Raw genomic sequence first — 17,320 nt, forward strand, 5'->3', positions numbered from 1 at the left:
AATTTCTGTATGGTATTAATTGCAACTTAAGTAGTTTAGAGGCTTCAACAGTTTGACAATGATTTCTGTTCCATACTACATCTATTCCTGTTTTACTTCTTTGGGATTACTACTTCCCTCTTTTAAAACTCCTCGCATTCCCTAGCCTGCCCCTTTTCCCAAAAGATAGGGTGGGTAAAACAGGCACAAAACTGTTAACCCTTGATCCTAGTAGCAGTTCTAGGAGGCAGCCTCCCTCTAAAGCTAAATCAACATTCTGTTTAAAACACTCATTTGATTTGATCTCATCTGCTCAAAATTTCTTGTTGCTCTTAGTGTAAATTAAGCAGTGAATATTCTTTACCACATTTAGAATGTGACAATACACACTGGTGTCCAGTTGATTAACTTGGATCCATTCGAGGAAATTCTAGAGTCCATGTCATTACAGAAATTGCCTGTATTTTTTTCTAGATATTGTTAATTATTAATCTGTATTGGACTTTTAAGGGGCTTGTATTATAAGGACTGGCTATAAACAGGTTTTTATTTGAATTAACAGAGGTTTCTTTTGGCTTCCTTTTATTTAGGTAGCGGATACCCCAGCTAAGTGCTTGTTAATTTAGTTGATAACTGTATCAAAATATTATTCTCTCTCTGTACACAGTGGATGAAAGGTTCTAGGAATTGTTTCAACAGTGTGTTAGGTTGGTGCCGTTTTTGCACCCACCTCAAAATGGCAAAAACCACAATTACTTTTGCACCAACTTAATTTAGCAGCAGGATTTCCAATTAGATGTTTTCCTAGCTGTCACTGAGGGCCAAACTTGGAAACAGTGCATTCACTATGCTGTTCCCCACACTGGCTAGAATTGTTCTTGTAATAGGTTTGCTACCATGTATGTAGACATAATAAAGTGGATTATGACAATAGCCCTTTTTCCAATATTGTAAACTCTTTTTAATGTAGTTATAAATATATTAGCAATGAATTTAAATAATTTAAAAAGCTTCAAGATGAGCGTACTGCTTCTTACAGTTTGGAAGGAAGGAGGCAGTTTCAGATTTGAAACATCTTTAGTGGTTTTCTAGTAAATGATGTATGTAAGTTCTGAAATAGGTTGTTCCTTTGTGGTTTTAAAAGATTTACATAATAGTTCTAGAAAGTTCTTGGATCTTATGAAAGTGTTAGCATGTTAATTCATAATTAAGAAACGTGAATTGTAAATACCATCCAGCTTTTTATTATACCAGAATGATTTAGTTGTTTTCATAGAATTTATACTTTATGGACCAATTCTCCCCATACCTAGTGACTTTAAATAAATAATTTAAAATTTACTGGAGATTTCATTCTTTACATAATTAACTTGCTCCCATAATTTAAAGTATATATTGTACTTTTAGATATCAGGGATTTTCTGAAACAGTTTGCGATAGAAAATACTTGAAAGAAAAAAGCATGGTTCTTTTGGTATTTCTTAAAATCAGTGAATTCTAAGTTTCAATTCTTTTTTTTTTTTGAAACAGAGTTTCACTATTGTTGCCCAGGCTGGAGTGCAGTGGCACAATCTTGGCTCATTGCACCCTCCACCTCCCGGGTTCAAGCAATGCTCTTGCCTCAGCCTCCCAGGTAGCTGGAATTACAGGCTGTGTCACCACGCCTGGCTAATTCTGACGGGGTTTCACCATGTTGGTCAGGCCGGTCTCGAACTCCTGACCTCAGGTGATCTGCCCACCTTGGCCTCCCAAAGTGCTGGGTTTACAGGTGTGAGCCACCATGCCCGGCCCTAAGTTTCAGTTCTTGAAGAGAGACTGTTGATGTATAAAGTGAGTCAGTCCACATACTGTAGAACATAGGTCATTTGTTGAAGTTGGGTTGACGTGACAGTAGGGTGTGAGGTTGGGTTTAGTCTTTTTCCTAATCCACTACTGCCACTTCTTTGCAAATACATATTTCAGATCGTCCCTACCAAGATTGGCAAAGGGGGTGTGGGAGGGGTGTCATTGAATACACTCTGGACCTTTTCCCACTCTGATCAATGTCCACATTTTTAGGGTGGTGGTCTGTCATCTTTAGTTTGCTTGTAGTTTCTTATTTTAATCACTCAGAATCGTTTCTAGTGTGAAACGTTAAAACAAAACCATAGAATAAACCACACTTGGATATCTTAATTGTGCTTTAAAAAAAAAACACACACATTTGAGTAAATATTTTTGTATCTGAAATTTTCAAATTTAAGTATATCATACTATGATTTGGACCAAATTTGCCCCATTCCCCCCTCCCCCCCACTCCCCGATAATTGCAAACACTGGGCTTAGAACACTGCGTTTGTATTTCCTTTTACTGGTTGTGGGTTTCTCTAACAACTTTGTTCCACAACATTAGGGTCAACCAGAAGCAAATAGCTGGATTCTTGGGAAAGAGGAATTTAATCTAGATTTCCTCCATCTCAAGCTTGAAATTTTCTTCAGCACCAAAAGCCCAGGCAGATTTTTAAAGCTTTGTTTTTGGTTGGAGGTGATACCCAGCTTAAGAAAATTTTGACACTGGGTGACCCACCACTAGTTTAATAGTGAAATTACCCTTTATCCATAAATAAACTTTAGAAATATTTTTTCAACACCTGTAATTTTTTTCTCATCTTTAACAGTCACAGTTGCAGATTATATTTCTAGAGCTGAGTCTCAGAGCAGACAAAGAAACCTCCCAAGGGAAACTTTGGCTAAAAACAAGAAAGAAATGGTAAGGAGAATTTAACCTGTAGGTGTTTTTTTTTTTTTAATTTTTGGTATGGTTTAGCTTTATTTTTTACTACTTTTACTGTGTGATCACTTGTTTCCACAAATAGACAATACTATTTTAGTTAAAGACTCTTGAATATGTTCTTGGCCCCAGGTAACTAAAGATATGCATGCTTGAGCCTGAAATACTTTTTAGTTAGAGCTTCAAATAGCATTTATAAAATTCATTCTGCCCAAAGATACTGGGCATAGAGACTATTGCCTAATTCAGGAGCAATAGGCTATATACCTCTTCTCATTGATGGATATAGACCTTTTAAATTTTAGTTCTTTTAAATGCTTTACAGTATTTGATATGTAAATGTGATTTCTCAAAATAAGGTGAGTAAAGTAGGTGATTATTTGTTTAATATTAACTATGTCATTTTCATGGTGAGCTTTCCAGTGTTTTAAAATTAGGTACAGTTTTCATTAGTTTAGATGTTTTGTGTGGTTTGGGCACTGCTAGGTACTAGAGATACAAAGTTGAAAGACCCATAGAGTGGAATACTTTGGTATTTGTTTTGAATTTTAAAGATGTTTTAATACTTTGATCCATTGTGGTATATAAAACTGAAATTTTTAATTAGCTAATTAGTGTTTATGTAGCTGTTTTCCTCCTCAGCTATAGATTTCATTTATAAAGAAGTTGAAAAAGTTGTCTCCCTTTGGCAGGCAAAAGATGTGATTGAAGAGCATGGTCCTTCAGAAAAGGCAATAAACGGCCCAACTAGTGCTTCTGGCGATGACATTTCTAAGCTACAGCGTACTCCAGGAGAAGAAAAGATTAATACCTTAAAAGAAGAAAACACTCAAGAAGCAGCAGTCCTGAATGGTGTTTCATAAACTGAAGAAGTTCCTAGTTTACAGTTCTTTTACATTACATTTACAATAGTGCTTGTACAAGCTTGCCAAAGATAGAATATGGATCGCCAGTCTTTACATCGCACTTTCAGTTCCTCCATTTGGAATTCAAAAAGGGGAGGGATCCTGAAGAAATCATATGTTAAACATACTTTGACACCTACTGTGTTATAAAATATATCATCAGATGTGCCTTGAGAATAGTATATGTAACATTAAAAAAAAGTTGCTGGCTATAGGAAATGTTATTTTGTTTTCAAAATATGGCAGAGATGGGGGGTGGTGGGTGGGGTGGGATCCCTAACGTAATATTCTTTATGAAAGCATTAGCTGCTTTTGTTACATTTTTAATATGCAACCACTTCTTCACCTGAGGAAAACTAGAATGAAATGCAGTCTAAAATATTTTGCACTGAATTGTAATTTCTTCATTAGTTTAGTCTGGAAACTGGTCTGTTTTAATGTGTTTTTTAAATGCTGTATGTAGAGGAAAATCTGCAGACCACTGGAATACATTTGTTAAACTCTCATCTGCAGGGACACTGGGCGATACTTGGCAGTGACTGTTCTACCTTGAGGCTTTGTTTGGTTTATTTATTAAAGTGTACAGTATTTAAAAATCAAACATAGCTTTAGTTAAAACACTAAGCTGAATTAGTCATGTCCATTCAGACATAACCTGAACTACTGAAAAGATCAATTTCCAGAAGGTTTATTCTGTATAAACTACATGTTAGTCTTCAGTAGATTATCTTTTTTTTCCTTTTTTTTTTTTTTTATTTCGGTTGTTTGATGTGCAATATGTTTTTGTATGCAGGTAGTAAATAAACTTTGATCTTCCATTTGCTGAATTTTTTTAACTTTCTACTTTTTACACCAATTGTTGCAAAATAGTTGGAGCTATTAATAGGCTTAGGAATAGTATACTTTGCTTTTTAAAAAGCATTTATACTTGCTCATAAATAGCATTAAAATGTCAGTTGGCCATTTAATCATTTTGTAATGAATCCTCTGAAATCTTTACACAAGTTTAGGCTGTTAGATGCGTAGGTAATTAATAATACATGTGATAATTAGCAAAAAAAACCTAACAAAATTCTAATCAAAGGCAACTTTGGAAGACAATGGGGGATAGAAGGGATGACAAGCAATTTTTAAATAATAGGCCAATGATTTGCTTCTTTATTTTCAACTTATTTTGAAGGCTCTCATACCAGTGACCAAAAATCAGTTATTAAACTTTATGTATATATTTTAGCCAGAGCTTAATTTTTATGAAGATAAAGACATGAAGTTTAACAATGGTACAACAGTTAGTACAGCTAATTGTGAGGTCAAGTAATTGTTAGACATAGGGGAAGGCTTTGTTCCACAATATTATATGGACCACTGAACGAGAATGACAGCCCTTTGTTATCACTTGGCATATGAAAAGTGTTTTGTGTGTGCATAGTTTGTGTTAATTTTTTATGTGCATAAAAATGTGATTTTAATTTATATGCTCTGAAGGATAATTCAGGGTATAGTTAAAAATGTAAAATGTGCCAGTTCAGTATATATAACCCTAGCCCTCAAATTATTCTGATTAAGGTTAAAATGTGCTGGTATTAAGTGCTTTTTCCTGAGGCCTTCTGATTGGTTCTTGGTAACAGAATTTTAAAGTAAGGTGTGAGTAGTGCAACTCCTGTCCTTTATATATAAAAGGTATCAAGTAATTTCATGTCCTGATATTTAAAAAAATTACCCACAAATGTGTTTTTTTAAATCGATCAAAGCTAGAAACAGGTTAAATTGTCTCAGTTCTCTTACATAATTGGGTTAAAAATTATAAGGTATTAGAAGAATTTTAATTAATGCCAAATTGGTAAATATGGTAAAAAAAAAAAAAAGACTTTTCATTTTCTCCCACATAGAATAGTCAGATATATTAAACATCCCTTTTCCATAAAGATTGTTTCAATGGGAATGGAAGAAACAAAATCTTAAAGAGTATAGCTGAACCAATTCTTCATTCTAGCAATAACCACACTAAGTTCATTACTTTACAAATGACTAAACCCAATGTCTTGTCCTTTAAAAAATACAGGTAGTGCAGAATTGTGATAAATACGCATTTGTTTTTTTAGAGAGCCCACTCCCCAAAGGGTAGCCATTAATTCAGGTAGCCTTTTAAATGTATTTGAGAGGGGTCCGTCTTTTTGGCTGCTATCCTAGTTAGGTGAGATGTTGCTATGGGAAGAACTTGCCACTATACACTAAACAGACACTTAAGCAAAAGATGTATTCTGGAGCCTGGCGCAGTAGCTTATGTCTTTGGTTCTAGCTACTCAGGAGCCTGAGGTGGGAGCATCGTTTGAACTCAGTTCTGGGCCACTGAGACCCTCTTTAAAGAGATGGAAAAAAGGCATTCTGGAAGATCTTGTGCAGTTCCAACAATGTTTCAGCATATATATGTGAATTCATATATGACACCTGAACGGAATCATGAAGTAACAGCTGAGATTATATGGTGGCAAAAATGACCTGCTTTTCCTGAAGCTTTGGGAGGCCTAGGATTCTTGCTTTAGGCATCACCTTTGTTAAGCCTTAAAGGGGGCTACAACTTGTGCAAAATGGTGTCTCTGGTAACACTTCAGAAATAATTGGCAAAAGTGTAATAGGAATACACAAATCTTTATTTTGAAATAATCTTGTATTTTAATGTGGAATTAGAAGCAGCACATCAAACTGGTGACTTCATAGAAACTTACCTGAGATGATGCTGGGTTCCATTGCCGTTGTGCTAAGTCACGTATTTTTGTAGCTGCTGTTAGCTGTGTCTAGCGTTTTGTAACCTAAGGAGGGTCTTATAAAAGTTGGTATGTTAACTAAATCTTGGATTGGGAAGCAGCACCATTTGTATCCTCTGCAAACAGATTTACGCTTTTGAGGCTCAAACCAACTAGTGTTCTCATAGGCTGTTGCCTAAGGACAGATAAACATGGAAAACAGGCTATGTCCAGGGACAGATGATTGGTGGTTAAGAATTGCAGTAAAGGAAAATTACACCTGGATTTTCTTCTGTAAAGTTTCAAGGAACTTGGATTTGAACTGTGAATCTACTGTTTTGGCAAAAAATCTCAAAGAAAAGGATGTTTGTTACTGTCTCAGTCTTCCTGTCTTTGCTACACGATTTGGATCCCTTACGCTTTTTCGTTAAGAATATCTGTCTGCTATAGTGAATTTGCTAGCCCCTTATTTTTTTTTTTAATTTTAGTTCTTTATTAGAACGTGTACTTGAATGGACTGTAGTTGCTCGTAACCCATGTTAATCTCTGATAGTATTTGGGTTTTATTTCCGGAGCTTTTGCAATAAAGCAGTAACTGCAATCTGCTAAAGTCAGACCGTTAGCAAGTGGTGTTAAAACTGATTTAAGTCCATTACATTGAACAGTAGGAAATTACCACTTTTGTAAGGCTCAAAAATGATCAACTATTAACAGTTTCTTATGGTTCAGTCTAATTACAAATTTTTAAAAAGTTTTATCAGTATATCATTTCAGATTCATCTGTATCTTCTGTACTATTATTTCCAGTACTGAGGTAAGGTACACAAAAATTCCCCTGGAAAAACTATAGTTTTGTAAGATGATTTCCCACAGTCCATTTGCTTATTTCTTCCTTTGATAATTCAAAAAGATGCTTTAGGTAATGGTACAGAATTAGAAGCTGCTATTTTAGCTCTATTAACTTTTTCTCTATGGTTTCAATTTTATGCAACCAGAGAGGGCTGGCCTAGTTGGTATCTTTAAGGCCCTTCCAGTAGTAGTTTGAGTCTAGTCACATGTCAGACCCTGAGCAACACCTAACCAAATGCCCAAGTATTCTCATAAGGAGTATGCTGAATTTAAGTGGTGTTTGTTTTACATATGTATCCATCCCAGACATTTTCAACTATGCTGAATGCAATCTATAAGATATTCCAAACAAGGACAAAGTAATTTTTCACAAGTCTTACAGCCCCACCATTAAGTATGCTACTTATTAGCTTCTTGAATTTCTTTGTATTTCAGTGATTGGGATGTTCTTTTTTTTGGGGAAAGTTTTTTTACCCCTTTGTACCCTCTTAATTGGATTAACTGTAAAATGTACATATTAATTTTCTAGTTTTAGAGACCATTTTCATTAAAAATATTTTCCAATAGTTTTTCTAGATAAACAATTTATACTTAATTGTTGCTTGGTTGCTTACATTTCAACCTCTAGGCTTCCTTTTTCAGCTAACTTGGCTGTCTTCAGGTTGTAAAGAAAAATGTAAACATATATTTGAAATTTCATTAACTGCTGTAAGGTGTTAGCAAATGTTAACCATAACAGATTATCCCATATCATTGGACTGTTCTATTATTGGGTCAGGAATAATAGGTGACACAGGATAGAAGCTCTTCCTATATATATCTTGTTGCTAAGGCAGTAGTTGGCTCTAAGCTGATAAACAGCACACTGTACAGCAGTCCAAAAACTAAAACCAGAGCTTAGGTCATTCAAGTTAACTGGTACTCAAGGTTACTCATTCCAGGATACTTTTCCAAAAACCTAGGAGAGCATTCTACATTGTAATTTTTTTATTTTGTTTACATAAAATTTACAGGGTTTTGTTTTTTTAAGCTTAGTCTGTTCTTTGACGTTGATTCATGTTCTAAATTTTCATCAGATTTAACACGTTTGGAGGCTCATGTGCACTCAATGTGAACCTACTACAAGCTTCTGAACTGCAAAATAAACCTTTTTTTTAGGTCACTGTCAACAGAAAGATGCCTTATAGAATTTCTCATGATTGAAACAGAACTCTGCATTCTAATCTAAAACCCCTCTAACCCTTTAAATGAAGCATTATGCCTGCATGAAATTTTATTTTTAGACATTTCTGATACTAGATTTTCTTTACGGGAGGGCATACATATTCAGTATACTGAATTTATACAGCTTTCAGTGTGGCAATATATTAAGAAGCCAGTTCCCTAATTTTTCTCAGTTCTCATTGGTTTTCCATTTAAATGTTTCCATAAGTACTCTCATCATTGGGAAAATACTTGATGGCAGGAGAACTTGCTTAAAACTAAAGGTGGAGAAAGAGTTAACTTCCAGGACAACCCATTATAGCTCACTTCTTACCAACAAAGCAGTTTTTATACAGCACCTTAGGACTCATTTCTAATAATGTCAACCCAGATGGCCAGTAAAGGCAAGGGAAGAGGCTAAGTGACTCACAAAAATCTCTGATATTGAGGTCTAATATGAAGGCTATAGATAGATAGGAATTCCCCACAAACTTCTAATGAGGACTAATATGAACAGCGAATTGGAGAAGACACCCAGGACCTAATTTTAGTTTCACTAGCCGTGGGACCTTAGAAAAAAGACCATTTGCTCTGGACTTTTGTTTCCCAAGCCACAAAATGTGGAAGAATCCTCACAATTTCAAGTTGGTCATATATATTTCCCTTTTACAGAGAAAGCTGAAGCCTCAAGGCTCAGATTTACCTGGCTTCTGTTTACCTGGCTTCTGCAGAAGTTTAACTTGTAACCTACCTCTCATTCCCAAAGTGTGTTTAATCATGCCGCCTTCTTTAAAATATATCTGGAAGCACCAATGAGTAAAGACAAAGGCCCCAAGCTAGATCTGTAGAGATAAGTACTAGACTCACATCTCAGTACTATCAAGGAAAACATGCTTAGGTTATCAGAATTGTGAAGGCCATAGTACAAAAAGTTAAGAGAATGGAACTCAGGATCTGAGAAAGATCAGCCATTCTCAGCATGTTGCCTTGGCTGCTTAACCTTACTAAACTTCCATTTCCTCACATGTAAAATGTACATCATAATAACTAGTCTACTGAGATACGGGAAGAATACTTAGCACAGTGCTAGTACACTGTAAGTACTCAAATGTTACAGATCCAAGTATTTTGTAAGAAAATACCAGCAAAAGATAAAAGTTTTTTTATGGATCGTATTTGTATCAATCACCTACCATGATCTAGAGCCCTCACATGGATGACATTTAAATGTTCAGTTTGCCTAATAGCCTTCAATGAAACACGGATTCTTCTACTTAAAAAAGGTAAGCCTGGAGAAAATAAAACTGATTACTATGCAAGAAAAAAATGTGCTCTGCTGTGCTCCTTGGTATTATTTTTAAGTGGTTTCCATTGTCTTAACACCTGTCTTAAAACAGGTATGTTGTTTGCACTGAACCCTCAAAAGTATTTATACCTATTAAGTTAAATTTCCCTTTTTAGAGTTAATGCTTCATTGCCTGTCGGCATATTATCACTATCTGTCTTTGAAAAATTTTCTTTTAAGTCTCAACTATTTCTTCATAAAGCTCTTGTTCAGAGAAACATTTTTTGGTTTGTCCAATGGACTGAAATAAAAGGTTAGTAAACCAAAATACAGTTGATCCTCATTATTAGTAGAATTCCTTATCTGTGAATTTGCCTACTCACTAAAATTTATGTGTAACTCCAAAATCAACATCCTTTTCTGGTCATTTGTGAGTATTTGCAGAGTGACAAAAAATTTAAACCACTTTATGTGCACAAGGCAATGCTCTACCTTGTTTAAGGTCTCACACCATAAACAAATATCCTTTTTGTGGTCTATTTAGTGCCAAGTTTCATGTTTGTGCTTTTTGTTGGTGATTTTGCTGTTTTAAGATGGTTCCTAAGAGTAGTAGTGAAGCGTGCTACCTAGTGTTCCCAAATGCAAAGAAGGCCGTGATGTGCCAAGCATGAGTTATAGTGCCGTTGGCTATTAATTCAAAGTTAATGAAATACTAAAGAATGTTTTCAAGCAGAAACAGGTCGATCAAGGTTATATACTGACTGGCAGACAATATTGTGACCAAAGGGTCACAGAATCTGTATTTCTCTTAGGAACTTGTTCCTTATTTGCTAATTCAGTGTTCATAGCCACCTTAAAGAACAGAATTACCACAAACAAGAACCAGCTGTACCTTCATGTCTCCTTGTCCCTGGAAATAATTTATCCTGCATAAAAGCCTTAGAAGCTAGTATTTCATCATACACTAAATCATAACAGACTCCATCAGATTTTAAACAAGGGTATAGGATAGAAAACACAAAAAGCAGATATACCTTTACTTTATAAGGCAGATAAATATTACCTCCACTATTTTTTTTAACCTCAAAAGTCCTTGTATCCTCCAATAATTAAGAACCTTATGATGATTTAAGGAAGTTTAGATGGTAGGTAGTATAATTTATCATCTCAGAGCTACACATAAGAAATACTCCTGTTGAGAAATACATACTAGTTTATACCAGATGTTTTATACAGGTCCTCTTAAGATCCTTATATATTTTATGTTAGATGAACAGTAAGTAATTTGCCTTTAAACATCATTTAAATTTATTAGTGTATAAATTCTAAAGAGTCCAAATTAAATATGTTGATATTGAGAACATTTCAGTTTTCAGTTTTGCTAACAGGGTTTAAGCTTAATCATAACAATTGCAGAAGTTTGATTATGTCAAGAAATAGCCAACTGAAGGAATAATTTATAAATGGTCAGTACCTTTAAGGGGCTAGCTGAATACAATGTAAATACTCATGCCTGTAATCCCAGTACTTTGGGAGGCTGAGGCGGGAGGACTGCTTAAACCCAGGAGGTTGAGGCTGCAAATGAACTGTGATTGTACCAGACCGGTACTCTGAAATCTTTACCATACTATTTTTAATGCATGAAATAAAAATGGTTTATATGTACATAGAATACACACACACACACCCCCCTAGGTCAATTTCTTAGGTCTAAGTTGTGGTTAAATTCACTTTTAAATACAAGGTTCCAAGTATCCAAGTTGCCAGGCCAGTTGCCTGTACCTGGAACAGCCTTTCCACCGAATAAGAAGAGTCCCTACTTAAACAGCTTAAGCTAATTTCCATCATACTATTTATCACATAGTCTAATTACCAGTTTATCAGTCTCCCATTAAAGTGGGGGCTCCCTGAGAGCAAGGACTGTCATCTTCACTTTGCCTTGAAAAGTAGACACAGGTCCCAAATTATCTGCTAAATGAATAATGAACAATATTTCTATTCAGATGGTGTGTGCTTGCCCATAATTAATATGCAAATATTCTAAACTATAATCTGATTTAAAATCCCCAAATTTAAACAAGAAAATTATACCAAGGCTTTGAGATTTAGCTTGTGCTAAATCATTTTTTAAAATTGTAGCTCTGAGGCATTTTATTATAAAAACAGTACTCATATACATAAACTAATATGAACTTAAAATTCATCATACATTTACTTCATTTTTTAGCTTGACCTTCTAGTAAATCTTTAGCTTCATTGATTTTGGCTGCTATATAAGGAGATCCTCCTATAGGAAGAAAGAAAAAAGAACAGTTACAATATGGATTCTCGATTTCTGCTTGGTAAAAAGCTACTCTTGTTTCAAGGACTCCAATGCTTATCTGAGGGAGATTTAGCAGAAACAGTGTTTTAATTTTTAAAAAATAACCCTGACACTGCAACTGGATGACCAGATATATGGTAATATATGTGACCAGTGAGAAATGAAGTAATTTATGTGGGAGATATTTCTACAAAAATAACACCTTTTTAGAAAGCTTAAACTGATAGAAATAGGATTTCTATCATATATATTAGATATATATGTATATGCCTTTGAACTGGTGTTAGCCTATTCATGATTACAGGTCATAAATGAACATCAATTATACCATGTTATTTTAATACCATGATATTCTCAGAGGCTTCTGAGCTGTTTACTGGAAAGATCCCAGTTTGCTTTGCATCCTTTTTCTGTCCAGTTTTTCTTTTCCTATTATCTACTGTCCCTTCACAATGTCATCTACAGCTGCTTTCCTACGAATCTGCTGGAGGAGTGATTCTCAAAGTATGGTCCTAAGACCAGCAAGAAATAACAGGAAATGTAGTATAAATGCATATTTATGGGGCTCCACTGCCGACCTACTGAATCAGAAGCCCTCCATATAATACAAACTAAATTTCATAAAAGATACTGTGAAGTAGATATCAAACAATTATAACCCTGTTTAAAATGTCAAAACCCTTTTTATTAATGAAAGCCCTCTCCTGTATAAGTAAAAGGATACAAACACTAGAACATGAATTCTGTGGTCTATTTTTTGGTATTCAAAGAAATTCTTGCTTTCCTTCAACACAGCCAAGGCTGCATAGAAGTCTATCAGAAACGAATAAATAAATCCCATAAGTTTCTATCTACAGAAACGAATAAATAAATCCCATAAGTTTCTATCTAGGTAATCTCCGTTTCAAGGTATCTAAAATGGATAAGGAAAAATTACATTTTAGTTTTACGAAATTTAACGTTTCAATTATAATAAATGTAGGCCAGAAAAACCCACAAAACATAGTAATAGTAGCACTTACATCTGCTCATTCTGTAAGTAAAGTTTTTACTTAATTTCTTTTAAGACACCAAAAATATATGGCTCCAGCCTAGGAGACAGGACTTACAGATTTAAGCGTTTCCCTTCTAGTAGCCAGGAATTTGAGATAAAATTATCCCATTAATAACTATTGGTCACACCAACAACATCAACGAGAATTTAATGACTACTTACCTTTGTCAGGATGATTTAAAAGCATAATTCGTCGATGAGCATCTCTTATTTTCCCTTTATTGGCAGTAGGGCTAATTAAAAAAAGAAATGGTATTTACTTCATCCTACTTCTGCATCACATCAAAAAACTGTACATAAAGGCCAATTAAAGACACTGTGAAACTGTAGTAAATTAACACAACAGTATGAAAAGCTGTTTAGAAACCTCAACACACCCAATGCGTATCCTAAATTGGGAAACTAAACTCCTTAGAAAAGTAAGGCACTCTCAAAAATGTGTTGAACTTGCAGTACTCATTACAACGGTCCTTTTATTGATAAGCATGTTTAAGGATTTGAAAATGAAGAAGGCAGAGTTTTTTTTTTTTTTTTTTTGAGACAGTCTCACTCTGTCCCCTAGGCTGGAGTGCAGTGGCTTGATCTTGGTTCACTGCAACCTCGGCCTCCCGGGTTCAAGCGATTCTCCTGCCTCAGCCTTCCGAGGAGCTGGGATTACAGGTGTGTGCCATTACGCCTGGCTAATTTTTGTATTTTTAGTAGAGACGGGGTTTCACCATGTTTGCCAGGCTGGTCTTGAACTCCTGACCTCAAGTAATCCACCGGCCTTGGCCTCCCAAGGTGCTGGGATTACAGACGTGAGTCACCGCGCCCGGTTGAAGGCAGAATTTCACCACAAAAAAAATGTCAGTTACAGAGAACAACACTGAACACTGTGATAATCTGCTGAGGAGTCTATCTTTAAATAAATGAAAAAGTGCCTGTGTTTTAGTAAACACTCTAGGAAAAAAGAAAAAGTGCTTAAGTGCTAGTGTGCCTTCTCATTTGAAGGACTGTTTACATCTTAAAAATAACATGAAGGAACAGTACAGTTTCATTGATTAGAACTGGTAATATCAATCTTCCTAGGACAAAATCCCCCATGACCCTCTCCTATTAAAGGAGAGAAGGTCTTTCTTATATTTCCTCATGGCTCTACAGTGGTAGAAAAATGCTAAAAATATTAGAGATTATTTTACCTTACACCTAGTATTAATGCTGCTTCCCGTTTTGTCATTTTGGGTTCAAACCCACCTCTATAATAGCCACCACTGAAGGCCTGAAAGAAGAAATGCATTTGTAAAGAAAGGTTAATAAAATAAAGTTGCTTTAAAAAAGAAGTCTGGAAATATTCACAGAACTAAGAAAAACTAAGACATTTCAGAGGACTTTAAGTGCAATTCCCGAGGTATTTTAGCTAAAGCTGAATAAAGTTTATAAATAAGTAGCAACAAGTAGTATTTTAATGATCATTAAACAGATTCATTTTTTTCCAGTCAATATGAACTATCTTAGAAATATAAGACAAAATAACAGTGTCTGAAAGCCAGGTCTTCCAGGAGTAAAGGAAAGATCGTTCCAAATTAGCCATATTCTAGATAAAAATCTGCAAGAAGTGGCTCAAGAACAGAAGTCTTTTGAGACAAGAGGTTCAAGTGTATTTGAAACAAGACTTTAAGATATATATACAGAAAATACCACTATTAGGTCCTCTGACCTTGCCATGTCAGAAATCATATTGGTAAAGCCTACAATCACTCTGTTCTGTTACACTTAATCACAACATAAATATTCAACAGGTGATCACAGCCAAATCTATTCTTAACTGTGACCACACAGAGTATGACCATAACATCAAGCCAAACCCTATAGCCTAATTAACTAGAGTGTTACCTATGTATGATGTTTGGGAGTGCCAGGGCCACATGGTAAGATCGGATCACTTTAGAATCATATACCTCTGTGTGTGCGATGCAGAGCAGATGAAGGAAAACAAGAATATGTACAGATGATGCTGAAGGTGATGGTATGTGAAAAAGTGAAACTTGGGTCTAGTGGGGTACTAGAATTGTCAAAACCCCATCCAACTCTGTCACATATAACATCTGATGTTTCAGGGTAGCACCATCACAAAGTTCAGAACTTCTATACTCTCCTTGCAGGAAGCAGGAGAATGGGTCCAAAGCAATCACTTAGAACTTCATGGATATTTGGAAATTTACCCTTCCCTAAGTGTGGCTCTAGGTTTCAAATAGAAGCAGCAAAGAATTAACAAAGTCTTACAGATTTTGGTAGGCTTTGAAAAACTTGTTTTACTTGAGGCTCCATATGCTTCATGGCTTGCAAAACGTAACGGCCTAAAACCAAAAGGAACAGAATAAGTAAACTAAATCTCCAATCTCCCCGACTTCACTTCCACCCCCAAACCATAAACAAACCTGCAAATCCTGCAGCAGCAATGGTCAGTCCAACTGCTACCACTGTACTGGCCTGGTAAGGGGGAGAAGAGTAAATATTTACTTCTCTAATTCCCACCCTTTCTCATTTTGCCCATTCTTCCATCCCCAACTCATTACAAACTGTATTTTAATAGGAGAAACAACTTTTTTTTTTTTTTTTTTTTTTTTAAGAGACGGAGTCTTGCTATGTTGCTTAGGCTGGTCTTGAACTCCTGGCCTCAAGCAATCCTCCCACCTTGGCCTCCCAAAGTGCTAAGATTATAGGCATAAGCCACCATGCCTGGCAGAGAAACAACTTTTAAGGCGGAAATATTCTGTCCAGTAATCTTTAAAACTACTGCATCTGTTATACTGAATGCATTAAAGTTACAGGATTCATCATATGGGAAAGAAGGCAAGTTCGACTTGCTTATTTATCTCTACAATAGTGAAAAAGATGATTCCCTCCCTTTGAAAACTTCTTTCATCACCAGACAAATTAAGTCATATTAAAGTTCAATCAAAAGTAGTGGAAATAGGCCAGGCGCGGTGGCTCACGCCTGTAATTCCAGCATTTTGGGAGGCGAGGCGGGCGGATCACTAGGTCGGGAGATCGAGACCATCCTGGCTACCATGGTGAAACCCCGTCTCTACTAAAAATACAAAAAAAAAAAAAAAATTAGCTGGGCGTGGTGGTGGGCGCCTGTAATCCCAGCTACTTGGGAGGCTGAGGCAGGAGAACGGCGAACCCGGGAGGCGGAGCTTGTAGTGAGCCAAGATCGTGCCACTGCACTCCAGCCTGGGCGACAGAGCAAGACTCCGTCTCAAAAAAAAAAAAAAAAAGTGGAAATAAGGTTTCTGCTACAGAAGGAAAACGTGTTTACAGACAGCTCCTGTAAAATTCTAACAACGCATTTTCGAGGCTAAACGTGGACTAAACTAGGAGACTAATACCTTTGGCACTGCCCTGTTGTTTCCTAACAAGACAGGCCCAAATATGTTCAGGAAGCATGGAGAAGACATCTGTCAGCAAAAGCCAAAGAGAAGGACATAGCAAAGTGGAGCTAGTGCTGTGAAGATGTGTTAGGGCAAGGGCACTTATAATCAAATACTTTTCCACTAATCTCCGAGTCCATGACAGCCTCCGACCTTACAGGAGTTCCAGGCAAGCAACACCTGCAGAGCCCGTGCGGACAAGAAGCTGGAGAACCGTGCAGAAAGACGATGTAAAAACACAAACCCCCAAGAGAGCGAGCCAACAGGGTTGTGTCCTGGTGAGTGTGACTCCCCAGTAACCGAAACCTCCCGCCCAGAGTCGCACTAAGGGGCACAACTTCAACTCCACACCTCCGAGGCCGGGAGCTGAGGTTGAGGCCTGGGCCGGAGGTCGCCAAGAAGACCGGAAGGCCGCACTCACCATGGCTCCGGCTGGGCTCCCTTGCTTCCACCGGGAGCACGGCTCATCCCAGCTCAGAGGCCGCGGCCAACACCTGCACGCCTTTACCAGAGAGCGACGCAACCCCCAACCTCAAGCACAGGCGCCCTACGCAACACGGCAGGAGCAGCCGCAAACTAGGCCGGAAAACTGTCGTAAAAGGGGACGCGGAGGAGAAGGAAAGTCGCTCAAGCAGTGGACAGAGCGGAGAAAGCGACTTCGGGTTGGTTGAAGGGTGGGCGGATCTCTTTATTTCTGGGTGTAGGGGTGGGGCTTCTCTGTGTTTTCTGTCCTTTGCTCCTGGGCGGTGGGTATTTGGAAATTCTTGCAGGGAAGGGCATGGGCAGCCTTACTCA

General features: G+C 36.7%; 2 protein-coding genes across 10 annotated transcripts in view; one reads left to right on the forward strand and one right to left on the reverse strand.

Annotated features, from left to right (window-relative positions):
* Positions 1 to 4,472, forward strand: part of FXR1 (FMR1 autosomal homolog 1) — a 64,733-nt gene extending 60,261 nt beyond the window's left edge. For 6 of the 8 annotated variants that reach the window (XM_004038065.5, XM_019023812.4, XM_019023813.4 and 3 more), the window contains 2 exons: positions 2,637 to 2,728; positions 3,442 to 4,472. In XM_004038065.5, the coding sequence (XP_004038113.2) occupies positions 2,637 to 2,728; positions 3,442 to 3,612 (263 nt within the window). In that variant the 3' untranslated portion in view covers positions 3,613 to 4,472. The remainder of the gene's footprint in view (positions 1 to 2,636; positions 2,729 to 3,441) is intronic. The other 2 variants (XM_004038066.5, XM_019023815.4) reach the window with 1 other exon arrangement.
* Positions 4,473 to 11,858: 7,386 nt separating this feature from the next.
* Positions 11,859 to 17,086, reverse strand: DNAJC19 (DnaJ heat shock protein family (Hsp40) member C19). Of its 2 annotated transcripts, XM_004038068.5 has the most exons (6): positions 16,947 to 17,086; positions 15,530 to 15,581; positions 15,375 to 15,448; positions 14,291 to 14,370; positions 13,275 to 13,345; positions 11,859 to 12,022 (listed from the first exon to the last, which is right to left on the reverse strand). In XM_004038068.5, exons 1-6 carry the CDS (start codon positions 16,947 to 16,949, stop codon positions 11,952 to 11,954), a joined length of 351 nt encoding a protein of 116 aa, XP_004038116.1. In that variant the 5' UTR covers positions 16,950 to 17,086; the 3' UTR covers positions 11,859 to 11,951. The 2 variants fall into 2 exon arrangements, with proteins under 2 accessions (XP_004038116.1, XP_063560482.1); XM_063704412.1 differs by lacking the exon at positions 15,530 to 15,581 and having other exon boundaries at positions 16,947 to 17,044.
* Between the last annotated feature and the right edge of the window lie 234 nt (positions 17,087 to 17,320).

This window comes from Gorilla gorilla, chromosome 2, assembly GCF_029281585.2.
Source record: "Gorilla gorilla gorilla isolate KB3781 chromosome 2, NHGRI_mGorGor1-v2.1_pri, whole genome shotgun sequence".
Taxonomy (NCBI): Eukaryota; Metazoa; Chordata; class Mammalia; order Primates; family Hominidae; genus Gorilla; species Gorilla gorilla.